This window comes from Brienomyrus brachyistius, chromosome 4, assembly GCF_023856365.1.
Source record: "Brienomyrus brachyistius isolate T26 chromosome 4, BBRACH_0.4, whole genome shotgun sequence".
Classification (NCBI taxonomy): Eukaryota; Metazoa; Chordata; class Actinopteri; order Osteoglossiformes; family Mormyridae; genus Brienomyrus; species Brienomyrus brachyistius.
Window position 1 is genome coordinate 25,193,285 of NC_064536.1, and position 22,021 is coordinate 25,215,305.

The 22,021-nt window shown below is 47.7% G+C and overlaps 1 protein-coding gene across 2 annotated transcripts; it reads left to right on the plus strand.

Annotated features, from left to right (window-relative positions):
* The first annotated feature begins 438 nt into the window (after positions 1-438).
* On the plus strand, positions 439-15,137 carry rhpn1 (rhophilin, Rho GTPase binding protein 1). 2 transcript variants are annotated; one of them, XM_049011854.1, is made up of 16 exons: positions 439-739; positions 880-1,037; positions 3,930-4,045; positions 7,499-7,627; positions 8,101-8,176; positions 9,164-9,241; positions 9,411-9,535; positions 9,663-9,829; positions 9,965-10,155; positions 10,285-10,441; positions 10,704-10,823; positions 11,107-11,301; positions 11,392-11,468; positions 11,669-11,815; positions 12,089-12,247; positions 12,364-15,137. In XM_049011854.1, exons 2-16 carry the CDS (start codon positions 981-983, stop codon positions 12,562-12,564), a joined length of 1,995 nt encoding a protein of 664 aa, XP_048867811.1. In that variant the 5' UTR covers positions 439-739; positions 880-980; the 3' UTR covers positions 12,565-15,137. The 2 variants fall into 2 exon arrangements, with proteins under 2 accessions (XP_048867811.1, XP_048867813.1); XM_049011856.1 differs by lacking the exons at positions 439-739; positions 880-1,037; positions 3,930-4,045; positions 7,499-7,627 and adding an exon at positions 7,766-7,825.
* The last annotated feature ends 6,884 nt before the right edge of the window (positions 15,138-22,021 follow it).

Here is a 22,021-nt window from a genome sequence, read left to right on the forward strand (position 1 = left end):
TATAATAAGAGCAATTAGAAGAGTAAACTTGAGTTTAAATAAATTGCCCTTTATTCGTCCATTGAAAGAAATTCAATTAATGCGGCTAAAACTGTATCACTGGGTGACCCCGCACTCTCCAATCACGATTGTGCGTTTCTTAGCTAAAAACCTTTTCTTTACTCTAAACGGTTTTCCGAGTTGCGGCGGCCACCCCCGCATGGTGCGGCTCGTCCTGCGTAATCCTCGCCCCTTTGTTCGGGCGGCGATCGCCGGTCTGGCCCGCGGCTCCGGACCACTGTCCCGCCCCTGGATGCCTCTGCGTTGCCAAGGGCAACGCCAACTCTTCTGTCCCAGCCTGTAACGCCGGCCCCAGTTGGAGGAAACAACCCGACAGTCATTGCAATTCGCCTTCTGATTGGTTATTCCGTGCCTACAAGTCCCTCCTCCCACGCGAAGTCCCCAGTGGGTAACAATCAGCTGCGCTACACTGTGGCAAGTAAATAAGAAGTAACAAGTGGAGCGATCAAAAGTAATACCGGGAACTTTATTGTAACAGTATTCAGTCCAGTACGTTATAGCATCAACGTTTCTTTTTGCTTTTTACCAGGCAGCCGGTTTCTCCATTTCGAGCAGGACGGGTCAGAAGTTCGCTTTGTATCCCAGCTCATACTGGCTCTTTCTCGACATCTTGTGTGTGTATATATATAAGAACACCTGCATCTCTGCCGTGCGCTTCGTCTCCGGCGTAAAAGCCAAGGTATGCATGAACTCTCACGCTGTTTTCCGTCATGCTGAGACAGTAATGGTGTAAATGAATGGGAGTAGGAGGCTCTGTTAATCCGTTCGTCATGCACGCTGTGGGTCTCACTTTTCTAACTTATTTTGCACCTCGAACAGGCTATCTGACAGTCGCAAGTAGACAGAAGGGCAGTCGTCGATGGACTTTTTTTGAGCTTTCGCCTCACTCCTTCCCTGCTCGGTTCGCGGAAGAGGTGGAGATGAGTGACGCTTGGCCGAAGGACGAGCTCAGCAGTCCAGCAGGGAGCACGCGAAAGGTACGGGATTGGCACCGCGGATCCTGCATTTAGTTTCCACGTAATCAACTTTAGATGTCCTACAGGTTGCCACTATGCATTGGACACCTGCATATTTCTGCTGAAACCATTCTCGTGGGCTCAACGAGCCAGCGATACCGGAGCGCTAATTCCGGTTATCATGCCCTTTCCCGGATCTGGACCTGTCACAGTTGATGACAGTCACCAGAGTCCCAGAGCCGGTGTTATGTGGAGGTCAGCTACTTTGTCGCGTTAGGCTACCGTCGTGCTAATCGATAGCCCTAACCCTATCCCTTACCATACCCCCTCAAAAAAACCCTAAAGCACTTACCCTAACCCCTTAAACCTAAACCTAATCCCAAAACGGTGGAACTGCACATGCGCAGAAAGGCTCGATAGCAAGTCTAGATAGGTAGCTCAACTCGTCAGAACACCTGCTCCCTTATTAAGCCTCAGCTGTGTTTCAGAAAAGGCCGGTTTGTTTATTGATGCATTATTAACTGCTGTTAAAGCATTTTTTTTCTGAAAGAACTAGCATGGCATGCAACTTAAAACCATCTGAATAATGTCTGCTTTGGGTGTAGGTCTGTAACTAGTAACAGAGAAGGCAGGCAGTCGGGGTTGGGGGGTGAGGTGAAAAAAGATGAAGATATGCTATAGCCTGTGGGGGCTGGTATTCTCTCCTATAGAAGAGTGATGCTCCACGCACATAGGACCATGTAGGTGGTGGGGGAGCTGTGTCACGCTATGTTATGCTATGTTTCCCTTGGTAGGGGGTATATTGAATAAGATCTGCAAATTCTAGATGCCATCTGAACACTGCTGCCTCCCAGTGGTTAATTAGGAAACTAGCAAACATCCAGGGCTGCAATCTCCCTGGTCACAGGGGAGATTAGGTTTAAGGGATCATAACACAAACAGAGTGGCCGGGGAGGGAGTAGTACGGCCGCTGTGCAGGGCTGGGGTCAGCTATGGGAGATGTTCTGACTGCTCATCTGGCATCGGGGCCCCTAGTTGCCATGGCAAGGTGGGCAAGCCATTTCATTACATTGGTGCCCAGGAGAACCCTGCCACCCTGTTGGCTTAGATGAAGCACATTTTGTGCACCTGTTGACCAGTGACTCTGGAAGGCTCCGCCTACATTTTCCCCGCATATCTCAGAATGGATGACATGACAGGCATTTCACTGTCGTATAATGGAATACTAAGGAGGTCTTTTAGTGTCACTGGGCTTGAATCATACAATCTTCAAGCTTATTCTCCATCTAATAGGATTCCCATTGCTGTCTGTATCCACCAATAGGGCGAGCCCTTCAGCAGCCTCCATTGGAAAAGGGCAACAGTGGCAATGTGGATTCCTCTCTCGTTGTCTAATTGTCTGATTTTCCCCATGGAGAAATCAGTGACCCCAAATGACCCACCTATGTTCCGCTAGCTGACGTTCAGACCCCCCACCCCCCCAATCTGGAATTAATTTAGAGTGATCTCAGAGGCTTCCCATTCCACGTCACGCCAAACTGGCCTGGAGTCTGAGTACTGCCACGGTGTCCCATTTTCTGTTTGTGCTGTGACATGCCATTCGGCTTGGCTTTCGTTCAAGACTGAGGATCCCTCCCTGGGCTGGAAACTCATGGGGAGGGGGGTGTTTTTGTTCACTGATTGTGTAGAAATACATAATAAGTGTTTGACGGACTCAGCAGACCATTAAGAGCCAGTGTTTGGCCCAGCACTGGCACAATCGGGCCATTGTCTCAAAGCCGCAAACGTTTTTATTTTTTAATTTAATTTTTTTTCCCATGTGCATTGACCTTGTTTCATTGTGCTTACAACTGACAAGTGGCTCTTGTTTCCTCCGCTGGCCGCTGATTGATCCACTCCAGCCAGATTTTTACTAGCTGTTGTTCCCCGGGGCAGCTTTTGGTGGGAGGGGTTTTCTCCAGAGCTGCCAATCAAAGTGTTTGTTTGGAGACGATGCTCCCTACATGTGTTAGGTGGAGGAGGAGCCTTGATTTTGCTATCAGGGTGTTGAAGGTCATCCAGAACTAAGTGTCCCCTTTTCCACGAATCTGACATCAGACCCAGGCAGTCAGACCTGTTATCAGCTCCCTCTTCAGCATCTCCATCAGACTTATATGAGGCTTTATATGAGGCTTTGTATGAGGCCGCAGGCTGTTTAGACTTCTCCTAAACCCCTGAATGCCCACCGTAAAGGTCTTCAACCCACGTTTATATAAAAACTTAAAGTATACTGATCTATGGCTTGTAGATTTTCGGATGCTCTGGAAGTTGTTAAAGGTTGGAGGTTGTTAAACCCCCCCCCCCCCCCCAGAAAGAAAGATCAGGCCATTACACAGTCCTCTGCGGAGTACTAATTTAGCATTGAAACACGAGTGTAAATAAACAGTTAGTAAGGTACAGATTGCGTTTCTCTGGTTGGACCCCACTGTGTTCTGCGCGTGTGTTTCATACAGCACCGGGTTGCTTAGCGATCAGACATCTGGACCTGTGACCCACTGCAATCAGCCACCTGTCATGTGCTGTTATGTGACCTAAGCTGCTTCAGGAAAAGCCCTAATATGCATAAGTGGGTCAGTCTGAGACTTATGTGGGAACTTAAATCATTCTGGCCGACTCAGCAATGAACAGTCAACAACGGGAGGTTTCAGCAGCAGTGCCAGCCGCATCTGCTGCTTCGTAAGAAGGTGCTGACCAGAAGGCTTTTAGCTTCTGATGCTGCAAACAGCTCACTACCCTTAATCACTGTATGCTTGTTCTTGTGACTCCGGTATTCACTGAGAGTTACCCATTGATTGGTATTGTTGGTGTGGTCATGTGACATAAATCCTCTAACTGGAACTGGATTTTTTTTTGCTCCCACCCCCCGCCACACAGGCATGCGACCCCCCACAGGTGACTCTGCGCAGTCGGCTGCAGCACCAGAGGGCTCGCATCCACCAGCAAATCAACAAGGAGATGCTGATGCGTGCCGGAGCAGAGAACCTATTCAGGTGAGGGGCGGCAGGGAGGAGTAGGCTTGGCTGGGGGCTGTGAGGCGGTGGGGTTGATACCTTTAGGAGGTTTGCTTTCTAAAGGAGGGGGGAGGGGGCATGGCATCTGGATGTTTTCAGTGTGTACCGGCACTCTCATCATTAATAATAATTAATACAGTGGTCGTATCCACACTAGGCCTCACTTAGTCCAACGCCTGCCCATCTATTATTTATCATGAATTCCAGCCTTCCCAGTATCTGCATTTTCCCTCCCATCTATTCTCATGGCTTTTTTTGTTTCCCTCTAAAAAAATCATGGGCTCATGAGGTTCAGTTTCTCGACACTGCTTTGGCTCAGGCCAGACTGGACACTGCTTTGCTTCAGGCCAGACTGGACACTGCTTTGGCTCAGGTCAGACTGGACACTGCTTTGGCTCAGGCCAGACTGGACACTGCTTTGGCTCAGGCCAGGCTGGACACTGCTTTGGCTCAGGCCAGGCTGGACACTGCTTTGGCTCAGGCCAGACTGGACACTCCTTTGGCTCAGGCCAGACTGGACACTGCTTTGGCTCAGGCCAGACTGGACACTGCTTTGGCTCAGGCCAGACTGGACACTGCTTTGGCTCAGCCCAGACTGGACACTGCTTTGGCTCAGGTCAGGCTGGACACTGCTTTGGCTCAGGCCAGACTGGACACTGCTTTGGCTCAGGCCAGACTGGACACTGCTTTGGCTCAGGCCAGACTGGACACTGCTTTGGCTCAGCCCAGACTGAACACTGCTTTGGCTCAGGCCAGACTGGACACTGCTTTGGCTCAGGCCAGACTGGACACTGCTTTGGCTCAGCCCAGACTGGACACTGCTTTGGCTCAGGTCAGGCTGGACACTGCTTTGGCTCAGGCCAGACTCGACACTGCTTTGGCTCAGGCCAGACTGGACACTGCTTTGGCTCAGCCCAGACTGGACACTGCTTTGGCTCAGGCCAGACTCGACACTGCTTTGGCTTAGGCCAGACTCACACCTGCTGACTGGCAGTTGTTTCTTGTGCAAGATGATGACTGTAGCTTTTCTGCTGCCGTGGGGGCACATGGCTGTCAGGGTGGGGGGGCGGGAGCTGTTTGTCATGGGGGGAGGTCCGTGGTGTGCGTCCTGTTTCTTGTTATTCATCTGGGGAGTTTCCTCACAGTCAGCGGTTTACGAAATGCCTGCCTGGCTTCAGATAATATTACTAATGCACACCAGTTCGCCGATATGCGTGCCTGTACTGGGAAGACTGGGGAAACACTGACATGGAATATCTCTGCCACAGTGTAAAGAATAACAGATTATGTTTCTGAGTGATGATGATTTATATTTTTGGTTCCAGGGAACATCTGGCACACGCCAAGTTTTATTGCTTTGTGGGGGGGTGTGTGATTGCCATTGGTCAGTGTTCTGTGAGGTTGTACCCTAATGCCATTGGTCAGTTTGTGTTCTGTGAGGTGGTACCCATGGTAGAGCCTGATGTGCCATATCATCACAGAGATAGAATCTCAGGGCTCTTGACAGGCTGGAATCTGACTGGCCACTCAGTTCCAATCTTAGCGGTCAGGGCACAAAGGAAGCACATTGAGGTTTTTCATTTGACTTTCTTGGGGGACCAGCTCACCCACATGTGTCATGCAGTGACCGTCAGTGACAGTAACACACACAGCTTCCTGTTCGGGACATTTTCAGTTTGGGATGGGGGGGGGGTTAAATTCCTCTATCAGGCCCTTTTTATACTCGTTTTGGGTTTGTGGGAAGCTCAGCTTATCATTGTTTGGTTTTGCTTTGGGGATTAGAGCACGGTTCAGTCTTGTACATGTGTCCGTGTATCTTTGTGCCTTGGGGGAGGGGGGGGGTCTTTTTCTCAGTCAGAAATGGCTGCCACTCCCTCCATTCAGCTCTGGTTACTCACCTTCCCCCATCAAAGACTCAGAAACAAAAACATCCCACACTGCACCACCTCCCCCCCAGGTTAGCTAGTTGTTTTCAAGGGGGTGGGTATGCAGTGAGCCCTCGGGCTATATACACACCCCACTGAGTCTGTTACTGTAAATCCCCCCCCCCTGACACACACACGCTGCCATTTCTTGACCCCTCCCACGCACCCGGCCCACCCTGTCCACCCCCCCTCCCCCGTCCACCCCCCCCCCTCCCTCCCTGGCTTCTAATTCTGTCTGTTCTAAAGGAGGCCTGCCCTCCCACAGAATGAGTTACTGGGCCCAAGTGTGTAACTGTAAATGGTGAAAATTAGCCCTGGGGAGGATGGGGGAGGGGGCAGCATCAATAAAACCCCATTAAACGTTGGAGCAAAGCCACTCCAACTGGGGAGTGAAAATATAAATCATTTTCCTTAAATGACAGTTCTTTCACTTGAACGTGTCTGATGAATGCGGTTTTAAAAATCCCTGCTTTGGGGCTTTTCTGATCAAAGTCTGTGCAAAAAGGTTCATGATGTAGATGCGGGAGGGGGGCCAACAGGAGAATGGGGGCAGGATGAATTATTAGGAATCGCTAATTACCAAACTTGAATGCGGTCCAGTCTGCCGCATTCAAAATTCGGCCTGATGAAATAATAGCTGCCTCTAATTACCATAGAATGGGGCAATCAGGGTTGCTGATCAAGAGAACTGCACTTCACAGGATTATAGTTTAAGGTTCCCTGCTAATCACCCTGTGAATGCCCCCCCCCCCCACCAAGGTAAGCCGCACCCTCCGCCTGCAGGCCACCGTCTTCATAATCATTTAATGTCTTGATGGAGTCCTGCACCCAGTCTCTCATCCCTCGGACTCCATATCGGATGCAGCTCGGGGGTTCCCACGCAGTTGTGGGTACCCACACAGCTCAACGCACATAGTCTTATGAGTGTTATTCTCCTCCCACTGCATCTGGAAATGCTGAAACGAGGACAGTGGTTCTGCTGTGGCACCACAGTCTGCCTGCTAAGTCTAAGACTCCCTCGAGGCGGCCTGGGCCAATCGTAAGAGCCGGCGCTTTGACCACCGTGCCGCGGCCTGTGCTACGCCGGAGCAAGCCCCGACTGAGCCTGGCCTGACGTAGCCGGTGGCGCTGTCAGTGCTTCCTGTCGGCAGAGTGCTGCACCATGGGGGTGTGGTTTTTAGGGTTTTTTCTAAGGTGCTAACGACACATTTCTTTTTGTTCTGTCTGACCAGTCTGAGGAATGTGGTAACAGATGAATCAAAAGTGAATTATGTTTATGGGTCATATGGCACTTCTCGGTAAGGGAGGGGCCTGCAGAGTTTTGGTGGGGCTGTGGGGGCTGTTCATGGTGCCCTAGTCGGCATGCGGGTGTTTGGGGGCTGGGTTAGACCCCCAGACCTGGATAGTGGCTGATTGCTTGAACTGAAATTCCAGTGATTTCCCATCATATCCATGTCCCTGTCCGCTAGAGTGACTTTGCTGACCCGAGGCACCTTTTGTCCTCCAGGGCCACCACCAACCACAAGGTGAGGGAGACTGTGGCCCTTGAGCTGAGCATCGTCAACTCCAATCTGCAGCTGCTCAAAGAGGAGCTGGAAGAGCTCAACAGCAATGTGGGAGTCTACCAGACTGAGAGGTGGGACGCAACACCCCACACAATACTACACTCGCACAATGACATGGGGGTCTACCAGACTGAGAGGTGGGACGCGACACCCCACACAATACTACACTCGCACAATGACATGGGGGTCTACCAGACTGAGAGGTGGGACACGACACCCCACACAATACTACACTCACACAGCGACATGGGGGTCTACCAGACTGAGAGGTGGGACGCAACACCCCACACAATTCTATACTCACACAGCGACATGGGGATCTAGTAGACTGGGAGGTGGGACTACAACACCCCACATGATACTACACTCACACAGTAACATGGGGGTCTACCTGACCAAGGTGGAACTGCGACACCCCACACAATGCTATACTCATGCAGTGACAAGGAGGGTCTACCAGACACACAGACCTCTCCCACACTCTCCCCTCCCCTTCCTAGACCTACAAGGCCACATCCTAATATTCCTGTCATGTTTCCAACAGCGAGGCAGTCAACGTTCCCATGATCCCTCTGGGCCTGAAGGAGACAAAGGAAGTGGACTTCTCACTTCCTTTGAAGGCAAGGGCGTAGGTTTGATTTTAACACTGGTAGGGACTATCATCCCCGAACCCCCCGCCCCCCTAAACACACATGATAATCCCACAACATTGGTAGAGACTATCCATACCCAAATCTACGCCTATGTTTGAAGGTGAGGTGGAAAACAGCTCCATCCTCTTTGCTGGCAGACTGTCTTTGGAGGGTGGTGCAATGGGGGCGTGGCCAAAGGGATATTATACAGTCAAGCCTCGGATTGCGAGTAACTTGGTTTATGAGAATTTTGCAAGATGAGTAAAATTTTAAAATAAATTTTAACTTGATAAACGAGCGAGGTCTTGCAATATGAGTATTATGTATACGCTTTGTCTGCCGAGCGTCACACAATCACAACTGAGCCGAAGGTTCTCCTCTCTCTCTGGCTGCGGGATTGTATGCAATTATCTCCCATGCTCGGTCTCAGTCAGCGTGCCTCACTCGTATAGTCAAAATTTAGTAGAAAAGCACCACCCAAATAAGGGTGTAGCAATGCGAGCGATGAATCTATTTAACGACAATGCCTCATTTCCACGAAATCGAAAAAGAGGCAAAAGCAGTTGTCATTGGATAGGTTCCTTGTTAAAGTCACACAAAAAGATTGCAATAAGCCAATAGATGGTAGTGATTCCGTTAGTTATAGTGGAAATCGTCCAACAAAATAACCCTCCTCTTCTCCTCTCTCTTGTCTCCCACACACCATCCACGATCCTTTTCAAAGGTAAAGTGCAGATTCATTTGCTTTATATATTTTTACTTTATATTTTGTATTAATCATTTATATATGAATATTTTTGGGTTGTGGAACGAATCATCTGAGTTTCCATTATTTCTAATGGGAAAATTCGCTTTGATATACGAGTGCTTTGGATTACGAGCACGTTTCTGGAACGAATTATGCTTGCAATCTGAGGTTTTACTGTATTATCATGATGGTGAATCCACACTCATTCCAACTGTGTCTCCACATAGGATTTCATCTGCCGGCACTATGGTGAGGCAGCTTCGCAGTACGAGGCAGAGATTAAGGAGCTTAATGAGCTTCGGCAGGTGAGATCCGGCTTCGCTTTGTGGTTCATTCTTCAGGACTTATTTTAAAACCTGGGTTTGTATTACTGTTAGTGAAGAGTGTGTCAGTCAATGTCGCCCTCTAGTGGTTGACAGGCTATTTGCAGAAATTGCAACCGGGATATCTTCATTCAAATGTGTGTCGTATCAGGCCATGCGTACCCCCAGCCGGAATGAGGCAGGTCTGGAGCTGTTGATAGAGTACTACAACCAGCTCTACTTCCTGGAACAGCGCTTTTTTCACCCCGGAAATATGCTGGCTGTTCAGTTCCACTGGTAAGACCTTGTTCCCTTAGGAAGCTCTTAATTAAAGTTACCATGGTAACCCTGTCTCATGCCTAAGAACCAGCTAATGGTATAACAGCAGGTTCTGAATTAGCTGTTTGCTACGCCTCCTTCAAAGGTACGACTCCCTGACGGGTGTGCCATCCAGCCAGCGGGCCCTGGCCTTCGAGAAGGGCAGCGTGCTGTTCAATGTGGGGGCACTCTACACCCAGATCGGCACTCGACAGAACCGCAGCAGCGCCCAGGGCATCGGCAATGCCATCGATGCCTTTCAGTGTGCTGCCGGTACGGACAATGCTCACACCGATGACTGGAAGTTCTGAAAGTGTATCCATGAGATTCTGGACCAGCCCCTCTTCACAAGGAGGACCTACAACGGTGCATTGAATCCAGCAATATCTGTTTGTCACCCCCCCCCAGGTGCATTCAGTTACCTGAAGGAAAACTTCTCCAATGCTCCCAGTCTGGATATGAGTGGCGCCTCGCTGGAAATGCTGGTACGGCTGATGTTGGCACAGGTGCAGGAGTGTGTCTTCGAGCGGGTGCTGCTACTCGTGCTGGAGGACAGCGATTTCTCCTCCCTCCTGCAGGTGGCGCAGGAGGCCGCACGGGTCAGTTCATAGGTCGCGCATGTGACTTCATTTCCATTTGTGCCTCTGAGTGTGATGTGACTATACTGACCGCGCGTGTCTGCTGTGACCATGCTGACCGTGTATTGACCGTGACCCTGTTCCCAGCAGGTGTCCGACATGTACTGGCTGGCTCTCCAGACCATGCAGCAGGCCCCGGTGAAGGACTATGTTCCTTTCTCCTGGGTGACACTGGCACAGGTCAAGAATGAGCACTTCCGCGCACTTTCTCACTACTACGCTGGCCTGGCCCTGTGCAACCATGCCCGTGAGTTCCCTGGCACGTCTCGGTCATAGCGGTGGGGAGCATTTATCTCCATGACAGACTATAGGTCATTTTTAAGGTCCCTGTTTCTGCCACGTAGCGATGAACCTTTTACTTTTAACTTTTCCACCCTCTCAGTACAAGATCTATCATAACGAGAGTTTTTTTGGGCCCCCTGTGTAATTAAGGGTGTGGAAATGGAGCTTATGTGTTTATATGTGTCAGTCGACCTCCTGGTGCTCAGCCTGTATCTGTTGCCCCCTAGAGTCCAGTGAATGGGATGACGGCCTGGGGGAGCGGATGCTGCACCAGCTTCACAGCAGCAAGCTGACAGGACCCCCCCCGGGCATAATGCTGAAGGACCCTGAGGAGAGGCGAAGGCTGGGTGAGGAGAGGGGGGAGGGGAGTCATAATGGCACCTGGGAGTGTGTGATCGCTTAGCTGCAGGTACAATTATAGCTCACAGGTAGCTGGTTAGTGGTGGTTTTGGGTGACATCACCGTGCTGACTGACTGGCTAGCGGTGACTGTGTGTGACATCACTGTGCTGACTAGCTGGTTACCGGTTGCTGTGTGTGACATCACCGTACTGACTAGCTGGTTAGCAGTGGCTGCGCATAACCTCACTGGTGCTGACTAGCTGGTTAGCTGTAGCTGTGTGTTGCACAGGTAAAGCACACTTACGGCGGGCGGTGATCCGCCATGAGGAGGCTATGCGCATCCACGGCCTCTGCAGGGTCTTGCGCAAGATGGACATCCTGCAGGAGGTGCTGGCATCCGTGCACAAGCGCTCGCTCAGCGCCTATTCGCAGATCGACCGTGAGGACGACTTCTGCCAGACGGCCGAGGCCCCCAACATCCAGCGTGAGCCCTGTGCCTACATGTCAGATAGGTTATCCACCACCAGAAGACGGCGTCTCACCTTCCCTCCCCCTGTCCTCCTCTCTGTCTCAGCCAAGACTCAACATAAGCCAGATGTGAAGACCCCTGACTTCTCAAAAGTGCGGGTGACAGATATCTTTCAACAACTGGTACGTTCACCATCCCCCTGCAGTGGGCTCTTGAGGCATCAAGAGATTTTAGCGGAGGCCATTAAATAACTTTGCTCGGGGCTTCTTCGATAAAATACCAAGCAACAGCTGGCAGAAGAAATATTGGTATCAAATGGTATTAAATGCTGGTTACAGTTCTATGATGACAGTGCATCCCCTGTATTCCCCTTCCCTTACAGGGACCACTGTCCGTGTTTTCAGCCCGGAACCAGTGGCGCCCACAAAGGCGCATTAGGCTGGTACGAGCCAACAGCGGTCTGGGCCTAACACTGCGGGGAGACTCACCTGTGCTTGTGGCTGGGGTGGTACCAGGGGGCAGTGCCTCGGTGAGACCACACCCACTTCTCAAGCACTTTGTCCCACACACAAAATCCCAATCAGCAGATCTCTTTCGCCCCGCCCCTTCAATCCCAACCTCTGAAACTGATTACCCTTTAAGCCCCTCCCCCTTTAATTTCCTCCCTTCTTCACTATTTGATGATAAACTGATGAATATTAATGAACAAACTGATGAACATTGGAAGGGTTCTTTGTGAAGTGGTTCCTGCTGGGAGGCAGGAAGTGGAGGGGAGAAGTGACACGTGTACCCGACATGGCAGGAGGCGGGGCTCTGCGAGGGTGATTACATCGTAGCGGTGAACGGGACAGACTGTAAGTGGGCGAAGCACGTGGAGGTGGTGCAGGCGCTAAAGGCATGCAGCGACGGGGGAGTGGAGCTCGGCATTGTCACAATGCTGTCACCCAAGACGCTAGGACAGGTACATGCACACTTAAACAACCACACATTTGCTTGTAGGTCTGATGATTAGTTCCTAAGTGCTCTCTTTTTCCACCTGTCTCTCTCTCTGTCTTCCTCTCCCTCTTTGATGTGCAGCGGTCTGTCTTTCTCACTCCATGTGGCATCAATGAGAGCGCTGTTCACCCGCGGAATCCAAACCCCAGCAAGGGGGCCAGCCCCACCTCCCTCCTCACCTGGACCCGAAAGAAAGGTGGGGCAGGGGGCGGGGTTTCCAAGAGACTAAGCTCCGCCTTCAGTCTGTCCTTTGGAGCCCCACGGGACGCGGAGGCCTTGTGACCACTGATACAGGCCAATGAGAGAGAAACCGAGAGCGCATGTTGGGGAAGAGCAATAAACGGTGCTCAGGAAGTGATCAAGCACTGGCAGGAGTCAGACAGAAGCTGTCAGGAGACTCCCCAGGAAGAGGGAGAGTCACAGCGCTGTGAGATTTGATCTTGAGCCTTCAGCAGGGAACTAAGGGCGCTTTTCCACCACACAAAGTACGGTACTTTCGGTACTTTCACTTTTTCATTGACTTCCGGTCGAGTACCAGTACTGAAAGTTCCAGTACTGAAAGTGCCAAACCAGCTGGGGTTACGTCTTTGGTACTTTGGGGTGGGACTTGCAAACGTATTTGCTGCCGATTGGTTATGCAAATAGCCTGCCGCTGAAACACAAGACACAACCGGCATCTTTTGAAACACACAGCGAACAGCGAGAAACAAAATAAAAAGCAACAGAAACATCCATCCATCCATTTTCCAAACCGCTTATCCTACTGGGTCGCGGGGGGTCCGGAGCCTATCCCGGAAGCTATGGGCACGAGGCAGGGAACAACCCAGGATGGGGGGCCAGCCCATCGCAGGGCACTCACACACCATTCACTCACACATGCACTCCTACGGGCAATTTAGCAACTCCAATTAGCTTTAGCATGTTTTTGGACTGTGGGGGAAACCGGCGTACCCGGAGGAAACCTCACGACGACATGGGGAGAACATGCAAACTCCACACACATGTGACCCAGGCGGAGACTCAAACCTGGATCCCAGAGGTGTGAGGCAACAGTGCTAACCACTGCACCACCAGGCCGTCCGCAACAGAAACAAAAATATAAAAAATGTAACATGTGAGGATGGACATACGAGGAAACACAGGCTTTCATCGCCATATGGTTGGACGAACAGATCCAGCGGGATTTGGATGGCTCGACTCGAAATAAAAAAGTATTTGCCGTAATAGCTAGCTGTCACGATAGCCTGAACAGAGAGACCGGGATCCAGGTATGCAAGCCGCTGAGTGCTTTATTTGGATAAACCAAACAGAGGCACCGAAAGGGACGGGCAAGAGGTAAGGTCGAAATACAGGCAGGGAGGTCGTAAGCCGGGGAGTCAGTCCTACAGGGAAACACGAGACAAGATCACACGGGGTAGCGGGAACGAGACGAGCCGGAGCAGGCAGGGTAGACGGGTCTGGAACGGGGGAGAGAGAGGTAAGGAGAGGACACGAGGCAAACAGGCAGAGTTAGGTTTCAGGGAGAGACGATCGACAAGAAAGTGCTCGGTATGGCTTCTAAACATCAGCGCAATACTTCGCAATGGGCAAGTGTCTTCTGGCTGGTTTTATCCCTAGACTCATTATGCGTAACGAGCCGCAGCCGGTGGTATCCGCCTGCGTGGGCGTGACACAAGCCACTTGGAAGAAATGGGGCACACGCGAAACACCGAACAATGTCGCTTGAAAATAAAAAAACTTAAGGAGGACTACAGGAAAGTGAAGGATCATAATAAGAGGAGTGGCGCCGACAGGAAAACCAACACATGGTTTGAGGCACTGGACGCCGTCAGTCAGGGTTGGTCACTGATGATGTCATTTGGTGCCGGTACCGGTTTTTACGCTGTTGGAAAACCAACACAATAGAAGTACCATACTTTTGGTACTTTTATGGAAGTACCGAAAGTACAGTACCTGATGCGGTGGAAACGCGCCCTAAGCAGACCTCGGAGACCCGAGTGCTGATGAAATGGACATCCCGGAAGGAATTTTCTTGAACACGTGACTGTGTGAGACAGTGGCTTTGGGCAAGGCCAATTAAGGACTCCCAGAAGTGGCCCATGGGCAGGGATTTTTCTGCAGGAGGAAGAAGGCAGGGGTAGCACTCAGCCTTGGACAGGAAGATCATTATCAATGCTGCTGAACAGGGGAGTCTGAACACACGTCTCTCCAAGGTGTGAACTGGCTTTACTTGGATAAGACTGTCTGCTTTGACTGAAACCTTGCCTGTGAATGAAACTTGGGATCTTGGAAATTTGTTCTGCTAAATAATGAGTGAATACATTCAACTAATATATGTAACAAGGCAGCTCTAAGGGAACCACCCCCCCCCCCCCCCCCCGCAATCTGAAAACATGCGTTTAGAAGTAGACCTGAATTGAAAAGCTGAAATGTCACTTACAGTTTTCCAACATGCACTACAATCTTTTGTGTCTGGTAAGGGGATTTGGTTTATTTCTGATACAAATTAGCCTCTGGTCCCAAATCTGGTGGAGCTGTTTGTGGACCTTATGACCTATCTATGAGAGAGCTGATTTGCTGCCATCCGTAAGCATTCCTGTGGAGAACTGGTGTCACATGACAAACAACTCATGCTGTGGTAAAAAAGTGAGCTTAGTGTCACTGATATCTTAACTTAATATGATTCCTTTGTTATCTACTGCACGTTTTGTTCATTTATCTCTTTGTTTCATGTATAAACACTGTAGGGGATCTAACTTCACCTCATCTGTCTTTGTTCCTGACACTTAGTTTGTTTAAAACTACATGGAAATAGTCTTTACTGGTGCCATCACAGTCGTTCAAATCACAATTAAAACGGCATGATTGAACATATATTCAAGTCTCAACACGATTGGTTTCCTAATTTGCATTTAGACTGAGATAAAAGGCCACGATTCAGGTACAGTACTTACTGCAGTAGCTCCATGTTCTCATCACAGTTACGATGATGCAGATTAAGTAAAGACCAACAGCAGTGTGCAGAGTATGCAGCGCTCGCCCTCTAGTGGAAATTATTAGGAAGCGCAGTCTAACCAGAATCACAGAATCAGCCTGTATCACAATAAGCCTCCTGTCAGAACTCAATACTATGAAACAGGGAATCATATTAATATCAGCTATAGGTAAATAAATTCTATTATTCCTTGGTTAAAATTTTATTTAATAGCAATGTCTTATAATACCATTATAATAACAATACAGATTTTTTTTTTTTTAGGAAATTCATTATGGTTTTACTAAAACAATCCTTCATTTGCCATTTGCACAGGTACATTCCAGTGCTTCCCACTGTCTCCCCCATATTACACTGCATGAAACGCACAGATACATACAGGAGAGCAAGCTTGGGGTCTCAGCACAAGGTCAGCCAGTGTGCAGCACCACTGGGGCTGGGGGTTAAGGGCCTTGCTCAGGGACACACAGACATGTGGCTACTCTGCCAAGGCTGAGGCTTGAACCAATGACCTTCTGATCACAGGCACAGAGACTGAGCCACTCACTGCCCCCCCCCCCCCCCATTTTATTTAAAAAAAATCTTTCAATGTCTCACATGGTTGAATAACTACTCAGTACCAACAGAAATGCTACATTCTTTGTCAACAAGTAATCTTACCTTAAATCAGACTTAATGAAGCACATGCCTGGGTCAGTGGTGATGTCATCCATTCTGTCTGTTGCGTAGTTGTTCAGTTACTGTCAAGGATCATGCGAAAGACCACAGGATTAGTCCAACAACAACGAAAACAGAATGTGGCACCATCGCCAAATGGAGATACACACCAACAAACACAGTGCAGGGATACAGGATATATCATATGATATTATATTACATACTAGGACTGGGTGATGATATATCGATGTATGTGATTATATAATTAATAATCACCAGGGGCCTCATGTATATCGATGTGCGTAGAAGTCACACTAAAACATGGCGTATGGACAAAACTAGGAATGTGCATAAGCAAGAAAACATCCAGATGCATAAAATTTTCCGTAAGCACAGATCGACGCACATTCCCTTTATAAATGCCAATGAGCGCGAAATGTTACGTACGTGAACGAGCCCACAGCCACTCCCCCGACTCGCCCATGATTATGCATATTTGCATATGTAAATATTGCATATTGTTCTGATTTCTTAAACAACAATGGATAAACCACGTGGGAAAAAATAAGTATTTTAGCGAGTGCGAAGTGGAGGTCATGTTAACAGAAATCGAGAAAAGAAAAGTGATATTTGGTGGTTTAAGTAGTGGCATCAGCACTAAAGTTGACGGAGCGGCAGAACGTGGTGGAGTCAGTTAAAAGTGTTTTTATCTATTCGCACGGTGGCCGAAATTAAAAAGAAGCGGTCGGACATTGAAGTCGACGTGACAAAACGAGTGGCTGCTCACCGTAAGAGTCTTAACAGCACAGGCGGAGGGAGCGGAATCCCCGGTCTCTCACTTTATCAGGTGAGGGAGACGCCGATGTCAGCGCGGGTAAGTTTTTCTCGTAGCATACTTGTTTGAATTACTTGCATGTTTATGAATAACAAGTAGGGCGCAGATGCGGTGTTACTTTTGTTTATTCTCTTTGTTTATTCTTACAGACAATAGTACAAGAGGTGCCCCAAGTGCCGTGGACGACACAAGCGGTGACGGTGCTGCTGTGCCGAGCACATGTTTGGGCACTGCTCAGCTAGCATTGGTTCGTTGGGCCGACGTCGGCTGTTGGTCGTTATGTCGATGGTCAAAAGTGGACGTCGACACAACGTCTGGCCAACATAATGGTCTACATAATGAAAATAAGATTTTTGGATATTATTGTTTGTTAGATACACTAACTGCCTTTTAATAGGCTAATTTCCTTTCTTTCTGAATTGATGAAATACACTTGATGTCGTCCAAATTTTTCATAGGTGTAACGTCTGGCAGACGTCTCATAGACCTTTACTCTATGTCCAAGATCGAATTTATACAGATTTCTTTTCAGATCACGATGAACTGTACAAACCTATACCTCCACAGAAAAAGTTTAAAGGATTCCATAACAATCCCTTTTCTTTGTTGGCTTCATGTCCTGACAACGTCAGGACTTTGTCCAGACGTGCAGCCAACGTCCAGAATGTACAGTATACCACAACCATGACAGCTTCCCAGCTAACATTTAACGTTGGCCCAACGTTGGTAGAACGTCGGACATAACGTCGGCCCAACTTCATTAGCAGATGTTGGCCGGACGTGCATCTGCACATCGGGTTTACATCAACTCAACGTCTGCAGCGAACGTCAAATGCACGTTGTACCAACGTGCAGTAAAGCAAATAGTGATAATGAAGAAGAAAACCTGGCGAATAACCAGACATGTACTTTCAAAAGGTAAAATAAGATATCTTCTAGGGTAAAGACAGAGTTATCTCTCATCAACTTTAAAATTATAGAACTTCATTTGGCAGAAAAATGGTTTGTGTACAAAACTAAATCATTGTGTAAAATATTGGTTAATGGAAGTACCCATAAATGTGCTCTTTACATCTCATCATCACTTTTGTCACTCAAGACAAATAGGATAGGTTTAGGATAGGTTTTGGTAATTACTATCGTAGTTTTCATTAGTTTTGTAAACTAGATGTTTCTATTTTTTCTAAGACCGGTCTGTATACTTAGTCTTGGGTTGATAATTAGATTCACTAAACTATTTACCTTCTTCCCTTCAGTAACTCTCAATCTGAAAGAGTCTGCAACTCTTACTATAGCGCCTTTCTTGAATGTACTGACCTTTTAAATCAGTGTTCTTTTAGGATACTGCTGAAAATATACTATTCAACTCAAACCATATGAACAACATGGCCATGGCTTAAATGTTAGCTGGGTGGTTGCACACATTCCCGTGCCTAGGAAACCGGGGGGCGACCATCCGGCCGTATGCTAACTGAAGCTGTGCTGCAGTCACAAAATGCAATAGCACATGCTGTAAGAGATGTTGCCAATGAATTAAAACATCTAAATGATACGCTGTGTGATATTAACAACACATTAAAAGAATTAGTAAAAAAATAAATGCAGTGTTTGGTTACCTGCTTTACATTCTTGCTATTACATTAATATAATCTATATTATCTATATCTATAATATAATAACATAATTTGTACATTAATAGGGTGAAAGTGCTTTCTATTAACATAAGCAAGTTCGTTCTCTGAAGGTTCTTTTATAGCAATGTGAGTGCTGTTGATGGCTCCGATTACATTGGGAAAACCTGACATCGCTGCAAATTACGCTTTAATGTTTGCCTGTTCAACCACAGTGTAACAAAAATGTATATATCTGTCAATATATAAGTGGATTATGCCGTCCCATACAGCTGGCATGGCGCGACTTGGTGTTGACTAAATCACTATGATCCCTGAATACACGCTCTCTTCCAATTCTTCCATAAGCTACGTCTTCCAATAATGCAAGAGCTGCCATGGCAGTTGTAATAGTGTGGTCATTTTCTGCACCGTTTTATTGTTACAAATTGAATAAAAATCAGGTGCCGTACATTTGTAAACAACATACAGTTAATGTCGGTGTATTGGATAAAGTCAGCGTCATGATTGTGAGTTTAAAAAGGGAAACTAGCAATGACTTACCACTGAGAGCCGTCCGTGTACAAAACCGAGCAGAAACGTGCGTACGCCATGTGTGGAGCTGCGTGAGAATGTGCGTAGCGGTACGCCAAGTTTCGTTTTTATACATCTCGACGTGAGCGTGGAAACGGACGTACGCAACATTTTCGTACGTACGCACCGTTTATACACGAGGCCCCAGGACTTCAGATGACGAGCGAAACATTTGGCCAGATGCCAGCTTTTCAGTACTTTACAGAGATTTACTTACGCACACAATTTGTTAAGCAGATTAGTAGTATAGCATTATATTAATATTGTAAATCACAAATATTACTATATGAAAAGATAAAACTCCGCTATTTGCAGTTTTCCCCCATTTGAGGGCACTACAGTACAGTAGGAACATGGGCAGTGATCCTACCAGTCACCTTAATTATGATTCCATCCACTTCATGCATATATTCTTAGCGAGAAAACAAAAAGAATGTGCATAAAAACCGTTTGGCAAATTTCTAGTAATCATTACGTTTTCATAAATTGACATTTATCGATTAAAAAGGTATGCATAGTGACGTCATATCCAGAGAAAATCTGTGTCACACTAATTACCTTATCGCCAAGAAAAATCCTTTCTGCCACGTAATAATAATAATAATTGACACTTTTATTGATCCCCATAGGGAAATTGTCTTTTATGCCTCCCACAACTTGCTCTTTTTTCATAGAGGAAGTTGTCTGTGAAGGGCTGCCACCCGTAGCGGCGCCCAGGGAGCTGGGGGTTAAGGGCCTTGCTCAAGGACCCACAGGCTGAGGCTGGGTTTGAACCTGCAACCTTCTGATTACAGGCACACAGGCTTAGCCCACTGAGCCACACGCTGCCCTCTTACGTTTCTACCTGGAACTGCACATACTGTATATTGATAAAATGTTTACGTTTGACTTCTCATTTCCATACCCAAAATACAAGGGGGGGCGGCATGGTGGTGCAGTGGTTAGCACTATTGCCTCTCACCTCTGGATCCCAGGTTTGAGTCTCTGCCTAGGTTACATGTGTGTGGAGTTTGCATGTTCTCCCCATGTCGTCGTGGGGTTTCCTCCGGGTTCTCCGGTTTCCCCCTACAGTCCTAAAACATGCTGAGGCTAATTGGAGTTGCTAAATTGCCCGTAGGTGTGCATGTGTGAGTGAATGGTGTGTGAGTGTGCCCTGCGATGGGCTGGCCCCCATCCTGGGTTGTTCCCTGCCTCGTGCCCATTGCTTCCGGGATAGGCTCCGGACCCCCCGCTACCCAGTAGGATAAGCGGTTTTGAAAATGGATGGATGGAAAATACAAGGATGACAGGACAAAATGGGAAGGATATACAGGGAAGTAAAGTGCTTTGGCCATCTCCTCATGATCATAAGTCCAATTGTCTCTCTCACCATACTCTGTGATAAAAGTGGTGTCAACAAAGACTTTATTCACTCAAACTAAATGGAAAAAGTTTGTGTCAACATTTAGATAATTATAGCATTAAACAATGTTCCCATTTCCACTTTTTAGTGTCAAAGTGTTTTTTCTGTATAAAATCTCTTGGATGGAAGCCTGCCTCATGTTTGTGGAGGAGAACCACACGCCCACATTGCACTGCAAGAGCAATTGAGAATTAACAGAATAAATGAACTTTTGCTGGTACCGAATACCACGTGGCTGGTGTCAACGTCTGTCCCACTCATATCTAAATAGACAGAGGTAGAAACGTCCCACACAATAATTTAACTGAATGAATCAGAAAATAAAACATGGCAGCAATCAAAAAGACAACACAAGGAACAAACGTCAGAGCTGAAGGAAGCACACCAAAGGCCACGGCTGCAGAGGTTGGTACTAAGTTGCTAGAAGTCACTATACTGTACCTCGCTGCACTGACCAGTGAGTGACCTCAAATCACTGGAATAGGCAACAAGGTTTCACTTCACACCAAGGGCATCGGTTCATTTTTAACACTGATAGAGACCAAATCAGCCCCTGCCCCCCCAGCCTCCTAAACAAACCAGACAGAACAGGGCACGGCAGGACTGACAGGGCACACGGGACAGACACCACAGAAGATCAGAGGAAAGAGGAAAGAAGCATGTAGATGCACTGAAAAACACCTATGGGAATGGATGGCGCACATCCCACCAAGCGAAAGTGAAACGATGCAACAGATCTTATACTGTATATCTTATAGAACACATGATTTGAACATTGTTTCAGTATCATATCATTATCATTACGTATAGGCATTGGTGACTGTGTCTGCATGACAAAAGAGGGTAAAAGGGCATAAAGGACACGCAACAGCGAGGTGGACAACGATTGGAAAAGCGGACTGACCACCCAGACATATGGTCACCCTATGTGTACAGCACAACGCACGTTTTCATCAGCACATCCCGCGTTTGCTGCAATGTGATGCTACATTTTCATGGCAGTATTAGGGCTATATGTGGTGGCAGACGTAATTTTGATTGGGTGCAGGTTTGGCCACCAGGCACTCGTCATCAAGCCCCACTCCCAGGCCTGTTTCCAGGGGTGGTCTAATGAGCCACACTTCGTCTGGTGCCTCACCGAGGACCTGCCTTGGGAGACCCTTGAGAGATCCTACCAGGAATTGCATAGAATAAAAAAACATTGATATATAAAACTCTGGGCAACATCCCACAGAAGACTTTGTCTATAATTAATCACAATCTGCAGAATTGTGAGAAGCCATACTCTATCTATCTATCTATCTATCTATCTATCTATCTATCTATCTATCTATCTATCTATCTATCTATCTATCTATCTATCTGTCTGTCTGTCTGTCTGTCTGTCTGTCTGTGTCTTGTTCTACAATTATTATTATTGTCATTGTTGTTGGTGGTGTTGGTGATGTTGGTCATGTGTGGTCTCGTTATCCTGATTGCATGCTTATGAAATACTACGTTATTTCAGTAATTTCAGGGTATTTAAGGAACAAAATGTAATTTTAAGAGTAATTCTGCAATTCACTTTTGCCACTCTATGCAATTACTGACTGAGGGTCAAGCTGCTTATCCATACAGAAGTTCTCTATTTTTCAAAACTCAAATAA

Bases quoted from the DNA above. Each gene is read 5' to 3' on its own strand.
- rhpn1 (XM_049011854.1), top strand. From the start codon at position 981: ATGAGTGACGCTTGGCCGAAGGACGAGCTCAGCAGTCCAGCAGGGAGC. The intron at 8,177-9,163 runs GCAAGGGCGTAG...GTCTCCACATAG, and splicing joins ACTTCTCACTTCCTTTGAAG to GATTTCATCTGCCGGCACTA. The intron at 10,156-10,284 runs GTCAGTTCATAG...TGTTCCCAGCAG, and splicing joins TGGCGCAGGAGGCCGCACGG to GTGTCCGACATGTACTGGCT.